This window comes from Scyliorhinus torazame, chromosome 27, assembly GCF_047496885.1.
Source record: "Scyliorhinus torazame isolate Kashiwa2021f chromosome 27, sScyTor2.1, whole genome shotgun sequence".
Lineage (NCBI taxonomy): Eukaryota > Metazoa > Chordata > Chondrichthyes > Carcharhiniformes > Scyliorhinidae > Scyliorhinus > Scyliorhinus torazame.
Genome location: NC_092733.1, coordinates 17,080,495 through 17,100,080, shown reverse-complemented (window position 1 = coordinate 17,100,080; position 19,586 = coordinate 17,080,495). Strand labels below are relative to the sequence as shown.

Below are 19,586 nucleotides of genomic sequence, written 5' to 3'. Positions count from 1 at the left end.
CAACCTCAAACAAACCATTGTTTGCAGCAAACTACCCAGCCTTCAGAACAGTGACCACGACACCACACAACACTGCCATGGCAATCTCTGCAAGACGTGCCAGATTATTGACATGGATACCACCATTACACGTGAGAACACCACCCACCAGGTACGCGGTACATACTCGTGCGACTCGGCCGACGTTGTCTACCTCATACGCTGCAGGAAAGGATGTCCCGAAGCGTGGTACATTGGCGAGACCATGCAGATGCTGCGACAACGAATGAACGGACATCGCGCGACAATCACCAGGCAGGAATGTTCCCTTCCAGTCGGGGAACACTTCAGCAGTCAAAGGCATTCAGCCTCTGCTCTCCGGGTAAGCGTTCTCCAAGGCAGCCTTCAGGACGCACAACAGCGTAGAATCGCCGAGCAGAAGCTTATAGCCAAGTTCCGCACACATGAGTGCGGCCTCAACCGGGACCTGGGATTCATGTTGCATTACATTCATCCCCCACCATCTGGCCTGCGAAATCCTACCAACTGTCCTGGCTTGACACAATTCACACCACTTTAACCTGGGGTTACCCCATCTCTGGATCTGTAAAGGTTTAATCACCTGCTAATGCTCGCATGCCAAGCATTGTCTGGCATCTTTGAATTTGTCTATATATATGTTTCTGGAACATACCTCTTCATTCACCTGAGGAAGGAGCAGCGCTCCGAAAGCTAGTGACATCGAAACAAACCTGTTGGACTTTAACCTGGTGTTGTAAGACTTCGTACTGTGCTCACCCCAGTCCAACGCCGGCATCTCCACATCATGGTTTAGCGGGGCAGTGGAAATAACATGCCTTTGGAATTCACCTCTTGGAATGCACCCAGCAATCTCGCTTTTATGGGAAAACAAAGTACTAACCTGTGCGTCAAAACCCTCAAACATCTTCACTGCTAACACAAATGAGTCCAGAAATTGGGAATGGGTAGCTTAACGAGTCTGTTATAGCGGTTTGCCCAACCAGTGGTAGTGGCGAACCTTGTGTTCACTTTGGCTCTGCCGGTATCTCTCTAGCCTGAAGTCAGGAGGTTGTGGGTTCGAGACTCATTCTGGAGACTTGTGCTCACAACCCCCCGGGGGGGGGGGGGGCTAACTTAGTGCTGAGGGAGGCGCTGTCTGTCACAAAACCACAGTGAGCGGAGGAGGCCATTCGGCCCATCAAGTCTGCACTGACACGTGAAAAACACCTGACCTGCCTACCTAATCCCATTTGCCAGCCTATAGCCCAAATTTTATGACGTGCCAAGTGCTCCTCCAGGTACTTTTTAAAGGATGTGAGGCAACCCACCTCTACCACCCTCCCAGGCCGCGCGTTCCAGACTGTCACCGCCCTCTGGGTAAAAAGGTTTTTCCCCAAAACCCTTCTCCTAAACCTCCTGCCCCTCACCTTGAACCTGCGTCTCCTCGTAACTGACCCTTCAACGAAGGGGAATAGCTGCACCCTATCCACCCTGTCCATGCCCCTCATAATCTTGTACACCTCAATCAGACCGCCCGCTCCTCAGTCTTCACTGCCCCAGAAAAAATAATGCCTCAATGAGGCATTAAATGGAGGCCCTGTCTGGATGTATCTAAAGGATTCCAGAATCTAAAGAAAATTAGGGAACCTTTGTCCAGTTATTGTAGCCTCGGTGACCTCAGAGCTCCTTAAAGACCAGAAGGTTGTTGTAATGTCCGAAACATGACAGCCAATAGGTGCACAGTCTGCTCTTCTAAATAATGCCAGGGGGTCTTTCACACCCACCTGACCAAACAGATCAACGTCTGATCTGAAGGTTGACGCCACCAACTGTGCTGCACCCCCCGACACCGGGACTGAGAGCCCAGAATTCATGCTTAAGCCACGGGGGTAGGACTGCACCCTGCCAGCATCTGATCCGTAATGCCACCCGCTTAGCCACAGCTAGTTGTGGGATAACAGCACAAAACACATCCCTGCGACAATCCCCCCCTTCACTTCTCGTCAACGGATCACAATTCCTGTCGGGAGGAATGTCAAGATTATCAAATGCTCATTGGTAAGCGGGCCAGATTTCAAGGCTGGAAATTCTTCGGCGATGAGGAATTACGACGAACAGAATTTCAATAGGTCTCTGAGTTTATTACAATGTAGGTCTGTGTTGGCGGTAAGGAATTTGGAATTTGTCTTTTTATTGTTTTTCACTCTGTCTCTTTGAGGAATGAATATTCGCTGGCCAGGCGGTCAGAATAATCATTTTGAATTCAGTTGAGCTGAAACCAAAGTTCCATCGTCGTTTGTGGGGTGCGATATCATTTTCAGTTCTCTCGGCTCTCCGATCTTTCCACCCAGCCCCAGCCTACGAGCCGTCAAGCCATCGTCGCTCAGGATACCCCACCACTGCTCCAATCTGACCTGGCTTTCTTTCTGAGGTTTCCTACACTTGGCTTGAGGCACTCCGCACTGGGCAGGTATCATTTAGGGACCATGCGCTTCCCCACTGGGGGAGGGGTGACTCGGTGCGTATATATCTTTTAGATTTTTCCAATTAAGGGGCAATTTAGCGCGGCCAATCCACTACCCTGCACATCTTTTTGGGTTGTGGCGGTGAGACCCACGCAGACACGGGGAGAATGAGCAAACTCCACGCAGGCAGTGACCCAGGGCCAGGATCGAACCCCGGGCCTCGGCGGCGTGAGGCAGCAGTGCTAACCACTGTGCCACTCTGCCGCCCTGACACTGGTACATATCTAACCATAGGAGCAATGGTATAGCTCAATGGGGGGGGGGGGGCAGGGCAGGCTTCTCGTGTTGTAAGGGAGCAGCATCCCATCCCAACATTCAACTTCTCTGGACAGCAGTTTTGTAGCGGAGAGGAAACATCCCAAAGCAATGTCGGCATTGTGCGTTAGGGAGCCAGAACCGGAAAACCATGATGGCACGGTGGTCAGCACCACTGCCTCAGAGCGCCAGGGATCCGGGTTCCATTTGGGCAGCACGGTAGCATAGTGGTTAGCACAATTGCTTCACAGCTCCAGGTTCCCAGGTTCCATTCCCGGCTTGGGTCACTGTCTGTGCGGAGTCTGCACGTTCTCCCCGTGTGTGCGTGGGTTTCCTCCGGGTGCTCCGGTTTCCTCCCACAGTCCAAAGATGTGCAGGTTAGGTGGATTGGCCGTGCTAAATTGCCCCTTGGTGTCCAAAATTGCCCTTAGTGTTAGGTAAGGTTACTGGGTTACGGGGATAGGATGGAGGTGCTCTTTCCAAAAGCCGGTGCAGACTCGATGGGCAGAATGGCCTCCTTCTGCACTGTAAATTCTATAATAATAATTCTATAATTCCCGGCTTGGGTCACTGTCTGTGCGGAGTCTGCACGTTCTCCCCGTGTCTGCGTGGGTTTCCTCCGGGTGCTCCGGTTTCCTCCCACAGTCCAAAGATGTGCAGGTTAGGTGGGACTACGGGGATAGGGCATGGGAGTGGGCCTTGATTGGGTGCTCTTTCAGAGGGTCGGTGTAGAAGATTTTGCATAACAGACCATGGGACTATAGAAGAGTGAAAGGGGATCTCTTGGAAACGTATAAAATTCTAACAGGATTAGACAGAGTAGATTCAGAAAGAATGTTCCCGATGGTGGGGGAGTCCAGAACTAGGGGTCATAGTTTGAGGATAAGGGGTAAACCTGAGGACTGAGGTGAGGAGAAATATCTTCACCCAGAGAGTGGTGAATCTGTGGAATTCACTGCCACAGAAAGTAGTTGAGGTGAAAACGTGTAATTTCAAGAAGGTGTTGAATATAGCTCTTGGGGCTAAAGGAATCCAGGAATATGGGGGGAAGGCAGGATCAGGGTATTGAACTTGATGAATGGTGGAGCAGGCTCGAATGGCCAAACGGCCTCTTCCTGCCTCTATTTTCTATGTATGTTTCTAAGTATAAGACATAGGAGCAGAAGTAGGCCATTCAGCCCATCGGGTCTGCTCCGCCATTCAATCAGATCACGATCGATCTGATTTGACAATCCTCAACTCCACTTTCCCGCCTTATCCCCATAACCCTCGATTCCCTCACTGATTAAAAATCTGTCAAACGAACGCCCCAGCCTCTACAGCTCTCTGCGGTAAAGAATTCCACAGATTCACTCCCCTCTGAGAGAAGAAATTCCTCCTCCTCGCTGTCTGAAATGGGCGATCCCCTTACTCTGAGATTCTGCCCTCTGGCCCTAGACTCTCCCACAAGGGAGAATACATTTGAGATCTATTTTCTGATAGCTGTGGATAGGAATAAGTAAACATTGACGGGAGAGGTAGGAGGACAAGGACAAAGCAGAGATGCATGGGAATGACATCACTTGGAAGATCCCAGTGTCTGCGTCCGTTTTCTCCGGGTGCTCCGGTTTCCCCCCACAGTCCAAAGATGTGCAGATTATGGGGATAGGGTGGAGGCGTAGGGTGCTCTTTCCAAGGGCCGGTGCAGACACAATGGGCTGAATGGTCTCCTTCTGCACTGTAAATTCTATGATCTATGAACGTTTATGAATAATGAAAGAACATTTGAGCGGCACGGTGGCACAGTGGTGAGCACTGCTGCCTCACAGCTCCAGTGACTCCAGGATTCTGCAGAGTGAACATGTCTGCCACTGATCTGCCCTTTCCACCAATATATCTAGGTCCTTCTTACACTATCCTCCTCACCGTTCACTATGTTTCCAAATTTAGTATCAACTGTGCCCTGTACACCGAGGTCTGTGTCATTAATATATATCAAGAAGAGCAAGGGTTGGGCCTTTACCCACTCGATTTTGATGAGCAAGAGGTGACCTTATTGAAACATAGAGGATCCTGAGGGGACTGGACATGGTGGACGCTGGAAGGGCTATTCCTCTCAAGGGGGAGTCTAGAACTGGGGGGGGCAGTTTAAAAATTAGGGGGGGTTGTCGCCCATTTTCGACAGAGATGAGGAGAATGTTCTTCTCTCCGAGGGTCATTAGCCTGTGGGATTCCCTTCCGTAGAGTTGCAGTGGAGGCTGTGGGTCATTGGCTATATTCAAGGCCTAGCTGGGCAGGCTTTTGACCAACAAAAGGTTACGGAACATAGAACATTACAGCGCAGTACAGGCCCTCCGGCCCTCGATGTTGCGCCGACCTGTAAAACCACTCTAAAGCCCATCTACACTATTCCCTTATCGTCCATATGTCTATCCAATGACCATTTGAATGCCCTTAGTGTTGGCGAGTCCACTATTGTTGCAGGCAGGGCATTCCACGCCCTTACTACTCTCTGAGTAAAGAACCTACCTCTGACATCTGGTTTTATAGAGCATGATGCACTATCAATTACCACAAAGACAAGAGTAATGGAATAATCGAGGCTTCATTGAGATGTTGTGCCTCCTGTAGCTGGAACCAGAATGGCTGCAGCACCGGCGAGCACACACATTTATACGCCGCCTACTGGGCGGAGCCAGCAGGCAGGGATTTACCCATGTACCTCTAGTATATGTGTCTTACAATAATACATATACTACTAGTGGTGACTACCACAGGGCAGACAGGAGGAGTGGCGTTCTCAAGGCCGCAATCAGAATGGGCCACAATCTCGTATCCAACAACAAAGTGGGCTCAGGGGGACAAGTGGCTTGCGCCAGCCCTCTAAGTTCACGCATTCTTCGTGAGAGACCATCGGAGAGACTTCATAGGAGAGCTCTTTCGACACTAAACTGGAGTGCGCACATGTATCCTACACTGACATGTCTGGAGTGGATCTTGAACGCACAACCCATCGATCTACCCATCGATCTGACGCGACATGTATAGATATGAAATTGAGCTGAATCTTGAAAAGGTCAGTGTTGCCTCGCCCCTCGTGGGGGGGGGGGGGGGAGAACCCAGCAAGAGATGGCTTGAGCAGGAATGCAAGTGTGTGAAATCTTGCCTCGCTGGGCTCCAGGAGCATTCTAACAGACCTCTGATTTACAGCGTCTTTCGTTGCGAGAGCCCGAGTCGGATTTTTTTTTTTTCTTAAACTTAAAAGATGTTTGACACAAAGAGATTTGGAAAACAAGCCAGGCCTTGTGATGAATGACGGAATCCATCTGTATTCCTGCTGCTCCCGATCGTTTTGGCAGCTCCCCACCTTTTTTTTTGGATTTCTTGAACTAACAAGCTGCTTTTTCTGGCTGTTGTGTTCCCCCCCCCCCCCCCTTTCTTTCTTTACCGCCCCGCAAGGAACGTTTGGAAAAAATGCTCCAGAATGCGATAATGCTTTCGCTCTCTCTCTCATTTAATTAAAAAAGGAATAGCGAGAGTGCAGCATTGGATTGTAAACAATCCTCTTAAAGAAACAATGTGGGTTTGTTGTCCTGGGTTCCATTTCAGGATACAGATTTTATTTGTTCCACCAACCCCCCCCCTCCTCCCCCCCCACCCCCCCACCCTCCCCCACCCCGCTCCCCACCCTCTCTCTCCACGTTGTCGGTTCAACATTTTAAAAATGGGTTTCCATTGTCCCTTTTCTCTCATTTGTTTGTATTTTTCCAATGTAAACCCCCCCCCCCCCCCACCCCCCGGCATCGTTTCTGGGTCTCCCGCGTCTCTGGCCGAGAGAGGCAATTGCTAAGGGCCCGTCGCCAGGGGCAACCGGCCCTTCCTTTCTTCTCCTTGCTGCCGCCGCGTCACCTCCCCACCCCCCCCCCCCCCCACCCAACCCCCCGCAATCCCTCCCTCCCTCCTTCCCTCCCTCCCGCCATTCTGCACAAAGGCGAGAACGCGCTCCGCCAGGTCACCACAAACAGGGAGCAGAGGGCATGCCCCCCCCCGTGCCAGTCTCGTTGCCGCCCTCCGTCTACCGTGTCCCATTGTTGCTGCCCGTCCTCGCACAGAGGCAACGGACGAACAGCACAAAATGCTAAGTAAAGGATGGACATAAAGGAAGAGCGCGCTCTCCCAAAGCATTCTCCACAATTTAGACCATAAGCTATCGGAGCCGAATTAGGCCACTCGGCCCATCGGGTCTGCTCCGCCATTCAATCATGGCTGATATGTTTCTCATCCCCATTCTCCTGCCTTCTCCCCATAACCCCTGATCCCCTTATCCATCGAGAACTTCCGCATGCCTCCAAGCCCATTATAACCAAGGAAGTACTTTATGAATTGGAGTCACCAATGCAACATCGGAAACACAATTTGCTCTCACTGTATTCCCGGAAACATTAATGTGAAAAGTACCAGATTGGCTGTTTTTAAATGATGACGGTCTAAGGGCAAGATATTGGGCAGGGTGGCAGGAGACACCACCCCGCTCCTCCTCAGATCAGCGACATTGGATCTTTTATGTCCACCTGAGAGGCAACAGCTCCAACAGGGCGGCACTCCCTCAGCACGGCGCTGGGGGCTCCAGCATCGATTTTGCACTCGTTCATTTGCCACGGGGCTCGAACCCACAACCGCTGAGGACACGTCATACCTGAGAACGGTCCAACCAAGCTGACAGGATGCACACATCACCCAGCAGGGACACATTGTACTTTCCACTTACACCAGGGGAAACCAGGAATGAATATCAACAAAAGTCTCGGAACAAAAGGATACTGTGTAGAAAACGGCATTGCAGAGGGAGTGCTCAGAGAAGGTAGAAATGGCTTCACCCAACACCTTAGCTTGCCTCGCTTCACAGATACTCACAGACAGCACATTGGGAACGTCGGCTATATTTATGGATTTGTTGCTGCGTCAGCCCTCACACTGGGGGCAGGGGGGCCTATCAGGCCTCAAGCAGACTGCCCCTTCAACCAGGGGTAATGGACATTGTCATGGTATCCAGATCAGCATATCATGGTGCAATCACACACACACTGATGGACAGGCAGTTGGACCAACCAGCACACACATAACATCGCAGCCAATCATTCGGGGGGCAGCACGGTAGCATTGTGGTTAGCACAATTGATTCACAGCTCCAGGGTCCCAGGTTCGATTCACGGCTTGGGTCACTGTCTGTGCGGAGTCTGCACGTTCTCCCCGTGTGTGCGTGGGTTTCCTCCGGGTGCTCCGGTTTCCTCCCACAGTCCAAAGATGTGCAGGTTAGGTGGATTGGCCATGATAAATTGCCCTTAGTGTCCAAAATTGCCCTTAGTGTTGGGTGGGGTTACTGGGTTATGGGGATAGGGTGGAGGTGTTGACATTGGGTAGGGTGCTCTTTCCAAGAGACGGTGCACTCGATGGGCCGAATGGCCTCCTTCTGCACTGTAAATTCTATGATCACCAGTGAGAGCACACGCACTATAAAACAGGGAACACCACAGTTCCCGCTCATTCTCCCAGGAGATAGCTCAGAGCACAGAGCTCACAGCGCGCCACTCAGACATAGACCATGTGCTGAGTGCCTTACTAAGGTAGTGATAGGGCTGGGTCCACAGGTTAGCTGGTGAAGCACATACGCAAGCCAGTAGTTAGTTGTTACCGTTGATCAGACAATAAAACAGAGTTGTACCATCTACAGCCGTGTTGGATCATTTGTGCATCAGAACACCCAACACGACATGATACCAGTAGTGGACGCAAACCAGCGACTGTGAGACCTACCTGCACCCTTTCAGAAATCCGCCATCCTGCTCCATGGAAAACATCAGCCCACCGCAGCCGCTCCAAATCGCTGGTAATCTCGGCGTAAACTGGAAGCTGTGTAAACAGCGCTTCCAGCTCTTCCTAGAAGCCACAGACGGGGAGAATGCATCGGACACCAGGAAGATCGCCCTCCTCCTCTCCACGGGGGGGGGCAACACGCCATCCACATCTATAACTCCCTGGCATTGGCGGAAGGCGAGGACAAAACAAAATATAAGACGGTGCTTCTGAAGTTCGATGAACACTTCAGCGTGGAAGTCAATGAGAGCTTCGAGAGGTATCTCTTCCAGCTGCGCCTGCAGGGTAAGGATGAGCCTTTCCAATCTTACTTAACACACCTCCGAATCCTCGCGCAGTCCTGCGGCTATGGGGCCACCTCCGACTCCATGATAAGGGATCAGATAGTTTTTGGGGTCATCTCGGACACCCTACACCAGCAGCTCCTTAAAATAAAGCACCTCACCCTCGCGACTGCCATCGAGACCTGCGTCCTCCATGAGAACACGACCAGCCGGTACTCCCAAATCCAGGCGGCCGAAACAGCACGGCAATGGCCCCACGAGGCGGAGCGGGTCCAGTCGATCGAGTTCCTCCCGGCCCGCGGCCTGGACGAGGGCGGCCATTTTGCGCGTTTTCCGAGGCCTCCCGCGCTTGTACGCGGCAAAAGAGGGGACGTTGACGCACAGGGACGTGATGCGCAGGCGGTCTCTACGCAGGACCGCACCGCACATGCGCGGTGGCGCAACGAACGCCATGACGTCACGACGTGCGGCAACTGTGGCTCTGCCCACTTAAAGCGGCAATGTCCGGCCAAAGCGTGACAATGCCTTTGATGTGGCATTGAGCTGTCGAGCAGCTCAACCTGCCAACTCCAAACAATTCCGCCAGCCTCGGAGGGACGTGCGGGCGGTTCAGCCCCCCTACACTGAGTCATATCCTGACAGTATGCAGACCAGCGATACCGAAGACAGGGAGCCCTTCCGCGTTGCGGTAATCCACAAGAACCGGATGTCCCCAAGTCGGAACCACCAGCCGCTGCCACAGCATTGATTCGGGCGATGAGTGGTGTGCCACCCTAACGGTCAACCGATCCCAGATCACATTTCGCCTGGACACTGGTGCCTCCGCCAATCTCCTCGCATGGTCAGCCTTCCAGACCTTGAAGGTTAAACCACCGATTCTGCCATCCCACTGTCAGCTGGTTGACTACAATGGAAACGTCATCCCGGCCACGGGGTCCTGCCAGCTCGATGTTACACACAACTCACACAAAGCCACATTATCATTTGAAATCCTCGAAGGACTCTCTGTTAGGCGCACAGGCGTGTAAGATCCTCCACCTCGTTCAGCGGATACACACTCTGTCTCCAGAAGGCACGTCCGATTTCCCGGATGCAGACTTTAGGGCGCAGCTCCACTCACTCCTCGCGCACAACCAGGAGGTTTGAGGGCATGGGCACACTGGCCTCCACGTACAAAATACGCCTCAAACCGGACGCCACCCCGGTCATTCACGCACCTCGTAGGGTCCCAGCACCACTCAAGGACCGCCTCAAGCAGCAGCTGCAGGACATTCAGGACCAAGGAGTGCTTTCCCGGGTCACGGAGCCAACGCCATGGGTCAGCTCCATGGTGTGCGTCAAGAAGCCCTCCGGCGAGCTCCGGATCTGCATCGACCCAAAAGATTTAAATCACAACATTATGAGGGAACACTACCCCATACCCAAACGGGAGGAGGTCACGAGCGAGATGGCGCGGGCAAAAATATTCACCAAGCTTGATACCTCAAAGGGCTTTTGGCAGATTCAATTGGATCAGTCCAGCAGGAAGCTGTGTACCTTCAACACTCCATTTGGCAGATACTGCTACAATAGGATGCCATTCGGCATCATTTCGACCTCCAAAGTGTTCCATCGCATCATGGAACAGATGATGGAGGGCATCGAAGGGGTACGCGTCTACGTAGACGACGTTATCATCTGGTCCACCACACCACAGGAGCACATCAGTCGTCTCCAGCGTGTCTTTGCACGGATACGAGATCAGGGCCTGCGCCTGAACCGAGCCAAGTGCTCTTTTGGCCAGACTGAGCTAAAGTTTTGGGGGGACCACATCTCCCGGACAGGTGTGCGGCCGGATGCCGACAAAGTGGCAGCCATCGCAGCCATACAGCAGCCGTCAGACAAGAAGGCAGTGCTGCGCTTTCTCGGGATGGTCAACTTCCTGGGGAAGTTCATTCCTAACGTTTCTTCGCACACGACTGCTCTTCGCCACCTGGTCAAAAAGACAATGGAATTCCAGTGGCTGCCCGCACACCAGAGTGAATGGGAGGAGCTCAAGGTCAAGCTCACCACCGCCCCGGTACTGGCGTTTTTTGATACCACACGGGAAACGAAGATCTCAATTGACGCCAGCCAGTCTGGCATTGGGGCGGTACTCCTGCAACGGGACGACACCGCATCATGGGCCCCGGTCGCCTATGCGTCGCGGGCCATGACCCCTACAGAACAGCGCTATGCCCAGATTGAGAAGGAGTGCCTCGGCTTGTTGACCGGCATCGACAAGTTTCACGATTATGTATATGGTCTTCCGCAGTTCACTGTGGAGACTGACCATCGCCCCCTGGTCGGCATCATTCAGAAGGACCTCAACGACATGACCTCTCGCATCCAGCGCATTCTGCTCAAGCTCCGGAGGTACGACTTCCAACTTGTCTACACCCCGGGGAAGGATCTCATCATCGCAGATGCTCTGTCCAGGGCGGTCAACACACCACCTGACTCGGAGGGGTTCGTTTGTCAGGTCGACGCACAGGTAGCCTTCACATCGGCCAATCTGCCGGCCACTGATGCACGTCTGGCCCACATTCGCCGTGAGACTGCGGCTGACCCCCTTCTATAACGTGTGATGCGCCACACGACGGAAGGGTGGCTCAAGGGGCAATGCCCACAATTTTACAACGTCTGGGACGGCTTGGCCGTCAATGATGGTGTCCCCTTGAAGTTGGACCGGATCGTGATCCCACACAGCATGCACCGGCTTGTCCTCGAACAACTGCACGAAGGCCATCTCGGAGTTGAAAAGTTGCAGGCAGAGGGCCCGAGAAGCTGTGTACTGGCCGGGCATCAGCGACGACATGGCCAACATGGTGCTCAACTGCCCCACCTGCCAGAGGTTTCAGACGGCGCAACCCCCTGAGACCCTTCAGCCCCATGAGTTGGTCACGTCCCCCTGGGCGAAGGTGGGCGTGGACCTCTTTCATGCGCTCAGCAGGGACTACATTATTCTTATTGACTACTTCGCAAGTTATCCGGAGGTCATACGCCAGCACGACACGACGTCATCAGCTGTCATCCGGGCATGCAAAGAAACCTTTGCTCGCCATGGAATTCCGTTCACCGTCATGTCTGACAACGGACCTTGCTTTGCGAGTCAAGAATGGTCTTCCTTTGCCACTTCATACAACTTCACACACGTGACGTCCAGTCCCTTGCATCCCCAGGCGAATGGCAATGCGGAAAAGGGCGTCCACATTGTGGAGCGGCTCCTCTGCAAGGCTGCTGATGCCGGATCTGACTTCTGTTTAGCCCTGCTGGCCAATCGCTCGGCCCCACTGTCCCTGATGTCGACTTTGTTGAGCTTCCTGCCACTCTGTCCTCTTCCTCTCTCGCCCGTGGCCAGGCCCATTCGTCAGCCGGTGGATCGAGACCTACACTTGAGGCGGTCAACCCGAAAGACTTGACCTATGAGCCTGTTAGCACATTGGACTCACTGAATTGTTTTACAGTACTGTTAACGAGTTTCTTTTCTTGTCGTTCATTGTTCCAGAAGTTTTCTCTCGTTGTTTGTTGATTGCAATTGTTCTGTTATTGGTACCTCATTGTTCTGTTGCACCTGACACCTTCCTCTGTATATAGTTTAGCCTCATGTACATGTTGTAAATATTGCACACACATACTCAGATGCACTCAGTACACATTTCTATTTATTATCATGTAGGCACATATCCTTTGTGAAAGGGGGGGATGTCATGATATCCAGATCAGCATATCATGGAGCAATCACACACACACTGATGGACAGGCAGTTGAACCAACCAGCACACGCATAACATCGCAGCCAATCACCAGTGAGAGCACACGCACTATAAAACAGGGAACATCACAGTTCCCGCTCATTCTACCAGGAGATAGCTCAGAGCACAGAGCTCACAGCGTGCCACTCAGCCACAGACCATGTGCTGAGTGCCTCACTAAGATAGTGATAAGGCTGGGTCCACAGGTTAGCTGGTGAAGCACGTACCCGAGTCAGTAGTTAGTTGTTACCGTTGATCAGACAATAAAACAGAGTTGTACCATCTACAGCCGTGTTGGATCATTTGTGCATCAGAACACCCAACACGACAGACATTTTCTTACGAGACCCCACACCTCCTGCCGATGGAAATACGACCCTAATGATGCCCAGCATTCCGCGCTGACGTTGAAATGACGTTCATTTGCACAGCTCCTTTGGACATCTGTGATAACCCTCATAAGGACCACCGGGAAGGGGGGGGGGGATACTGGCTCAGCTGATCGAAGGCACGGTCAGGTAGGCCTCAACCAGCTGCGTAAAGTAGAAGAGGGAGCTCAAGAGGCGGAGGGAGGGAGATATGAAGCCTCGGGCCGAGGCTGCCGAAGGAATTGTCGCGGAGGAACAACGGGAATCGGAATGCGCAAGGGGGCCAGAATTAGAGGAGCGCACAGAGACTGCAGAGGGAGGTAGTGAGGGGCGAGATGATAGAGGCATCTGAAAAACGAGGATGAGAGAATCAAGGCCTTGCTGGGCCAGGAACCAGCGTAGGCCGGCGAGGAAGAGGCTTCCGAGGGGAGGGGAATGGAGGGGTGGGCGGGGGACTGGTGTGGGAAATAGATGGACGAGGACTTGGCAGCAAGTTAACCAGCAGAGGATTGGGATGAGCTTACAGAGCGTAATTGTCCGGTCCCGCTGCGGTGAATGGGAGATTTGGCAGAGTGCTACGTTCTCCGTCCCCAGCGGTTCCGCGGCGGACTCGCAGCGGCGGATCCCGGCCCAGATCTCTGCCATTCTAACGCGGGCGTTATTGAATTGAAATGAACGAGTCCCACCAGTGCTGAAATAACATAAAGGCACATCCCTTACCATTCTGCGACGATAACATCACCAAGCAGCCATTTCTACAATCTGGCTACAGCCATGGGTGGCCATTTTAACGGATCGACTTATTCGCTCTGGTTTCTAGGGGGGCCAGTTCCCCAATGGCAGTGTGCGTCTGAGCGTGTAGGAAGGCGGAGGTCTCTCCCACCCCTCGGCACCAGGGGAAAAAGTGGACAGGGGGCCGTCAGCTTATTCACGCAGTGGGAGCTGTTCCTCATTCCAACAAAACATCTGGGTTCGACCAGAGGTGAAATGCACGAATCCCTGTTACAATTCAGCCCCACTGTGCGAACTAATAGTAGGTCCATTGGAATATTGCGTTGATGCAGAGTGATTTCTGCTTCACCCCAGTCCCGTTATGTGAACAGTGAAAGGAAGCTGATGGTTTTACCTCAGCAGGAGTTGTGACGCCACCAATTCCCCTGGGTAGATGATGAGGTGGCGTGTTTGTGGGCCTGTGTTCCTGCGTCACTCTGTACGTAGATACGGGCCTCTGAAGTACACGGACAACCTGAAGGCGTTGCCCACACTTGCCCACAGCTCCTCACCGCCTACGCAATGGACAATTAGAGTTCGGCAACAAATGCTGGTCTATCCAGCAACGCCCTTGAACAAATAGATTTAATCAAATTCACTCTGCCAACCAGCGTGCTGGTTCGCAGCACTGTTCCAGAAGCAGCAGGAAACCAAGGTGAATTGGCCTTAATTGGCTGACTGGAAGTTTCCAATTGGCCTACATGACCCCCCATTCCCACCACCCCCACCAACCCACGGCCATCTGTCTGAAGGTGACCTCCCTGTGGGAGATCAGGGACCAGTACTTCAAACAGGCTTTGAGGCCTTCCCCTGCCTACCTGGTTTCAACACCGCTCGTGGTGGAGCTCTCCCCACCGTCGCCACACCGCACCCCCCCCCCCCCCCCACCCCCCACCCCCACCCCTCTCCCCCCCACGATGGTGGGCCAACTGCTGAGGATTTTCTTCACTTTAAATCATTAAAAATAAAAATGAGTGCACCCAAATGCCCAGTTCTCCTCCCACTCTTGGAACCAAATAGGCAGTTCCCTCCACCCCCCACCCCAACGCACCCCCACCCCCCAAAAATTAGAATTTTTCCAAAGCAAAGATGTCGAGGAGAGCAATCAAAGACCACAGCGGTCCGTACCTGTCTCTACGTCGTTGGCCCATCCCCCACTCTGACTGCTGCCTGCCGCTGGAGATCGGCCCGTGCTCGAGTAGAAGACTTCGTCCACCGGGCTTTCCATCTCGCTGTCCTCGATGGATTTGTGTCGCTTGGTGGAGCTGGAAGAAAGCAGGGAAGAACTTCAGGAAACGCGGCGGCCAAAAAAAAAAACATTTAACAGCGACAGAGGGAGGGGGGAGAAAGGGGACTCCGAGGACCAAGGCCGCCGGTTCAGTCCAGAGAAGGAGCCTGCTCGCCTGGACTTTTGAACTCCTGCAGCCTGCGTCTGAAGCCATTGTCTCACGCAGCCTCTGAGGTGGCCGAGAAAACCAACTTGCTCCAATGGTGACCACCTCTGCAGGTTTCATAGAATTTACAGTGCAGAAGGAGGCCATTCGGCCCATCGAGTCTGCACCGGCTCTTGGTAAGAGCATCCTACCCATGGTCCACAGCTCCACCCTATCCCCATAACCCAGTAACCCCACCCAACACTAAGGGCAATTTTGGACACTAAGGGCAATTTAGCATGGCCAATCCACCTAACCCGCACATCTTTGGACTGTGGGAGGAAACCGGAGCACCCGGAGGAAACCCACGCACACACGGGGAGGACGTGCAGACTCCGCACAGACAGTGACCCAAGCCAGGAATCGAACCTGGGACCCTGGAGCTGTGAAGCAATTGTGCTATCCACAATGCTACCGTGCTGCCAAAGATGGGTCTGATATTGAAGCCTGATCAACTCATATCTTTACTCCTGTGGACAACATGAAGCCTAATTTTTAATTTGGTTTTCCCATCCAGGTGAATATCCAGGTCTGAATTAAGGGGGCCAGACACGTGGGTGGACGAACTTTCCATGCTGGAATTATTACAAACTGGACAGGAATTTTTTGATTGCCAACCCCCCCCCTCAAAAACCATGTGAAAAACAGGTGAGCGAAGACGCCCAGAACTTACCATGCCCCTACCCGCTTGATTGGCACTCCATCCATCAGGTTAAACAATCGCCCCCTCCACCATCAATGCACAGTGGTAGCAATGTGTACTGTTGGCTACAAAAGCAGGTCGGAGGTTGGGAATTCTGTGACGAGTAACTCTCCTCGTGACGCCCCAAAGCCTGTTCACCCTCTACAAGTCAGGAGTGTGATGGAATGCTCTTCCCTTGCCTGCTCTCCCCTTGCCCCTAGCCAACACCACTTGTGGGGGAGCTCTCCCCACCGTCGCCACACCGCCCCCCCCCCCCCCCCCCCCCCCCCCACGATGGTGGGCCAACTGCTGAGGTCCTTCTTCAATTTAAATCATTCAAAAGAAAAGTTGTAGAGAGGACGCCTCCAGATAGGGGCGCCACATGAGCTGTTTGGCCTCCCTTTAGGCCTCCAGCCTCGAGAGTCTGCCCGCTGTCATTACGTGGACAGCAAGTGCAGCCCTCTGATCAGTAAATTGGCCAATTCGGGGGCAGGTTTGCCCCACACGGTGCGGGGTCATGACCCCCCCTTTGACCCCGGTGACGGGGTTCCAACCCTAAATCCTGCTCAGAATGTTCGCAGCGGAGTTCGATCCCACCCTCACCAACCGGCTGTGAACGGGTACTTGGTGGTAGGTGGTGCAAGATAACACAGTAGGTCAAGAAGCAAAGACGATTTCTGGGCGCCTGAAATTAAGTAACTCGGCAGAAAGTAGGGGTTAAAACCAGCGACCTTGCTGGTCTGAATAAACTGGACCCCAGGAAAGCAGAGTCACAGCCGGTTACTGTTTCCACAGTTAATACAAGCCTCGGGTTTTCAGTACGGAGCTATTCTCCTCTGCTTCCTACCTGGTAGACGGAGGCGTCGTAATTGTGCGCCTTCCCAAGGGGACCTGGTTTATGCTGTAGTACCCCGGGCTCTCCAGGTCAGCCAGATTGAAGCTGGGGCCCGTAGCGGCAGCGACCGGGGCTGAGAAGAAGAGGCAAGAATATTACATCAAGTCCACACAGCAGAGGAAACGGCTGTACGTCTGCATTTGAGAGACCCCCCACACCCCGTCGCTCTCCCGCTACCGCCACTCGCCGCCATGTTTCACTCCGAGATGAGCATCCCGACCCCATATCCCTTCGATCATCCAGACCTCCCACCTCCTCCCACCTCCGCAATCTCACCCAACTCTGCCCGGCCTCAGACCCCGCCGTCTGTCAAAAGAAATCACAACCATATCTTCCTTACCTCCAGATTTGACCAGTCCAATGGTGAACATGATGACTTCTAAAACTCTGCTGCCTGGGTTCCTATTTCACACCACGTCCCGTTGGTCCATTAACCCCATACTGGCTGGCATTCATTTGGCTCCTGGTCTAGCAAAACCTCGATATTAAGGCTCTCATCCCTGTTTTCAGATCCCTTCGTGGCCTTGCCCTCACTGTCTCTGTGATCTCCTCCGGCCCCACAATCGTCCGAGGCCTCTGTCCTATTGGCCTCTTGCCTGATTTTGATCGTTCCACCATTGGCGGCCGTGACTTCGGCTGCCTGGACCCTAAACCCTAAAATTCCCTCCCCTAAACCTCTCTACCACTGCAGCTCTGTCCTCTCCTCTAGGACTTCCCTTCAACCCCATAGGGGCTGGTTTAGCACACTGGGCTAAATAGCTGGCTTTTAAAGCAGACCAAGGCAGGCCAGCAGCACGGTTCAATTCCCGTACCAACCTCCCCGAACAGGCGCCGGAATGTGGTGACTAGGGGCTTTTCACTGTAACTTCATTTGAAGCCTACTTGTGACAATAAGCGATTTTCATTTCATTCACCTCTTGGCCAAACTGTCTCAATATCTCTTTCTGTGATGTGTCCATTTTTGTTTACTGATGCTCTTGTGAAGGATTGGGCCATTTAACCATGTCAAAGGCACTATATAAATGCATGTTGTCATTAGTATTATCCTCCATAAGTCTCCTTGTATCTCCTCATCATCTCACTCCAATCAACCTATTCCTTTCTTTCTCATGTCCACCTGTCCAGATTTTTTATCCCTCAGTGCATCTGTTCAATTTGCCACACCGGGCGGTATGCAAGCACAATGGTTAGCACTGCTGCCTCACGATTCTAGGGAGCCAGGTTCAATTCCGGCCTTGGGTGACGGTGTGGTGTTTACACGTTCACCCCGTGTCTGTGTAGGTTTCCTCGGGGTGCTCCGGTTGCCTCCCACAATCTAAAGATTCATAAGCTCATGAGATATAGGAACAGAATTAGGCCATTTGGCCCATCTCTCTGCTCCGCCATTCTAGTATGGTTGACATGTTCCTCATCTGCTACCTACAATGTGTTGGTGAGTTGGATTGGCCATGCAAAAATTGCCCCTTATTGTCCAGGGGTGTGCAGGATAGGTTATGGGGATAGGGCGGGGGAGGGGGCCCAGGTACGGTGTGCTTTGGAGGATGGGTGCAGACTCCATGGGCTAACTGGCCTCCTTCTGCACTGTAGGGATTCTATGATCCCCTGCGGAGGTGCGTTTCACTGTGTCACCACTCACTGGGTAAGGAAATCTCTCCTGAATTTCCTATTCGAGAACTATTATACGTTTATGACCCCTAGTTCTGGCCTGGTCTACGAGTGGAGACATCCTCCCCATGTCCAACTCTCCAAACCCCCTTCGTCATGAATGGACCCCGGGTCAGGTCATTTTCAGTTCAAGAAGAAAAGAGAGCGACTGAAGTGGTCGTATTCTTCAGTCAAATGTTTCAAATGAGCAATGTGTCGATCCCAGTAACACCCGCTGGATAGAACACAAATAAAGATGCAGCCACATGTTTTGTCTGCAGGGAAGATTGATTTAAAACCCAGATTAAACTAAGACGTAAAGTTATCATTGCCACACATCATGGGGTTTATCCCCCCTGTTCAAGAAGGGAACAAGGAAAAAGATGGAAAATTATAGGCCAATTAGCCTAACCTCGGTTGTTGGCAAGATTCTAGAATCCATTGTTAAGGATGAGATTTCTAAATTCTTGGAAGTGCAGGGTCGGATTAGGACAAGTCAGCATGGATTTAGTAAGGGGAGGTCGTGCCTGACAAACCTGTTAGAGTTCTTTGAAGAGATAACAAATAGGTTAGACCAAGGAGAGCCAATGGATGTTATCTATCTTGACTTCCAAAAGGCCTTTGATAAGGTGCCTCACGGGAGACTGCTGAGTAAAATAAGGGCCCATGGTATTCGAGGCAAGGTACTAACATGGATTGACGATTGGCTGTCAGGCAGAAGGCAGAGAGTTGGGATAAAAGGTTCTTTTTCGGAATGGCAACCGGTGACGAGTGGTGTCCCGCAGGGTTCAGTGTTGGGGCCACAGCTGTTCTCTTTATATATTAACGATCTAGACGGCGGGACTGGGGGCATTCTGGCTAAGTTTGCCGATGATACGAAGATAGGTGGAGGGGCAGGTAGTATGGAGGAGGTGGGGAGGCTGCAGAAAGATTTAGACAGTTTAGGAGAGTGGTCCAAGAAATGGCTGATGAAATTCAACGTGGGCAAGTGCGAGGTCTTGCACTTTGGAAAAAAGAATAGAGGCATGGACTATTTTCTAAACGGTGACAAAATTCATAATGCTGAAGTGCAAAGGGACTTGGGAGTCATAGTCCAGGATTCT

At 52.5% G+C, this 19,586-nt stretch overlaps 1 protein-coding gene across 5 annotated transcripts in view; it reads right to left on the bottom strand.

The window, feature by feature from the left end:
* The window catches only part of nfixb (nuclear factor I/Xb), a 602,733-nt gene that overhangs the window by 277,614 nt on the left and 305,533 nt on the right, over nucleotides 1-19,586 (bottom strand). For all 5 annotated transcript variants that reach the window (XM_072491035.1, XM_072491032.1, XM_072491034.1 and 2 more), the window contains 2 exons: nucleotides 16,792-16,912; nucleotides 14,958-15,094 (listed from right to left, as the gene is read on the bottom strand). In XM_072491035.1, the coding sequence (XP_072347136.1) occupies nucleotides 14,958-15,094; nucleotides 16,792-16,912 (258 nt within the window). The remainder of the gene's footprint in view (nucleotides 1-14,957; nucleotides 15,095-16,791; nucleotides 16,913-19,586) is intronic.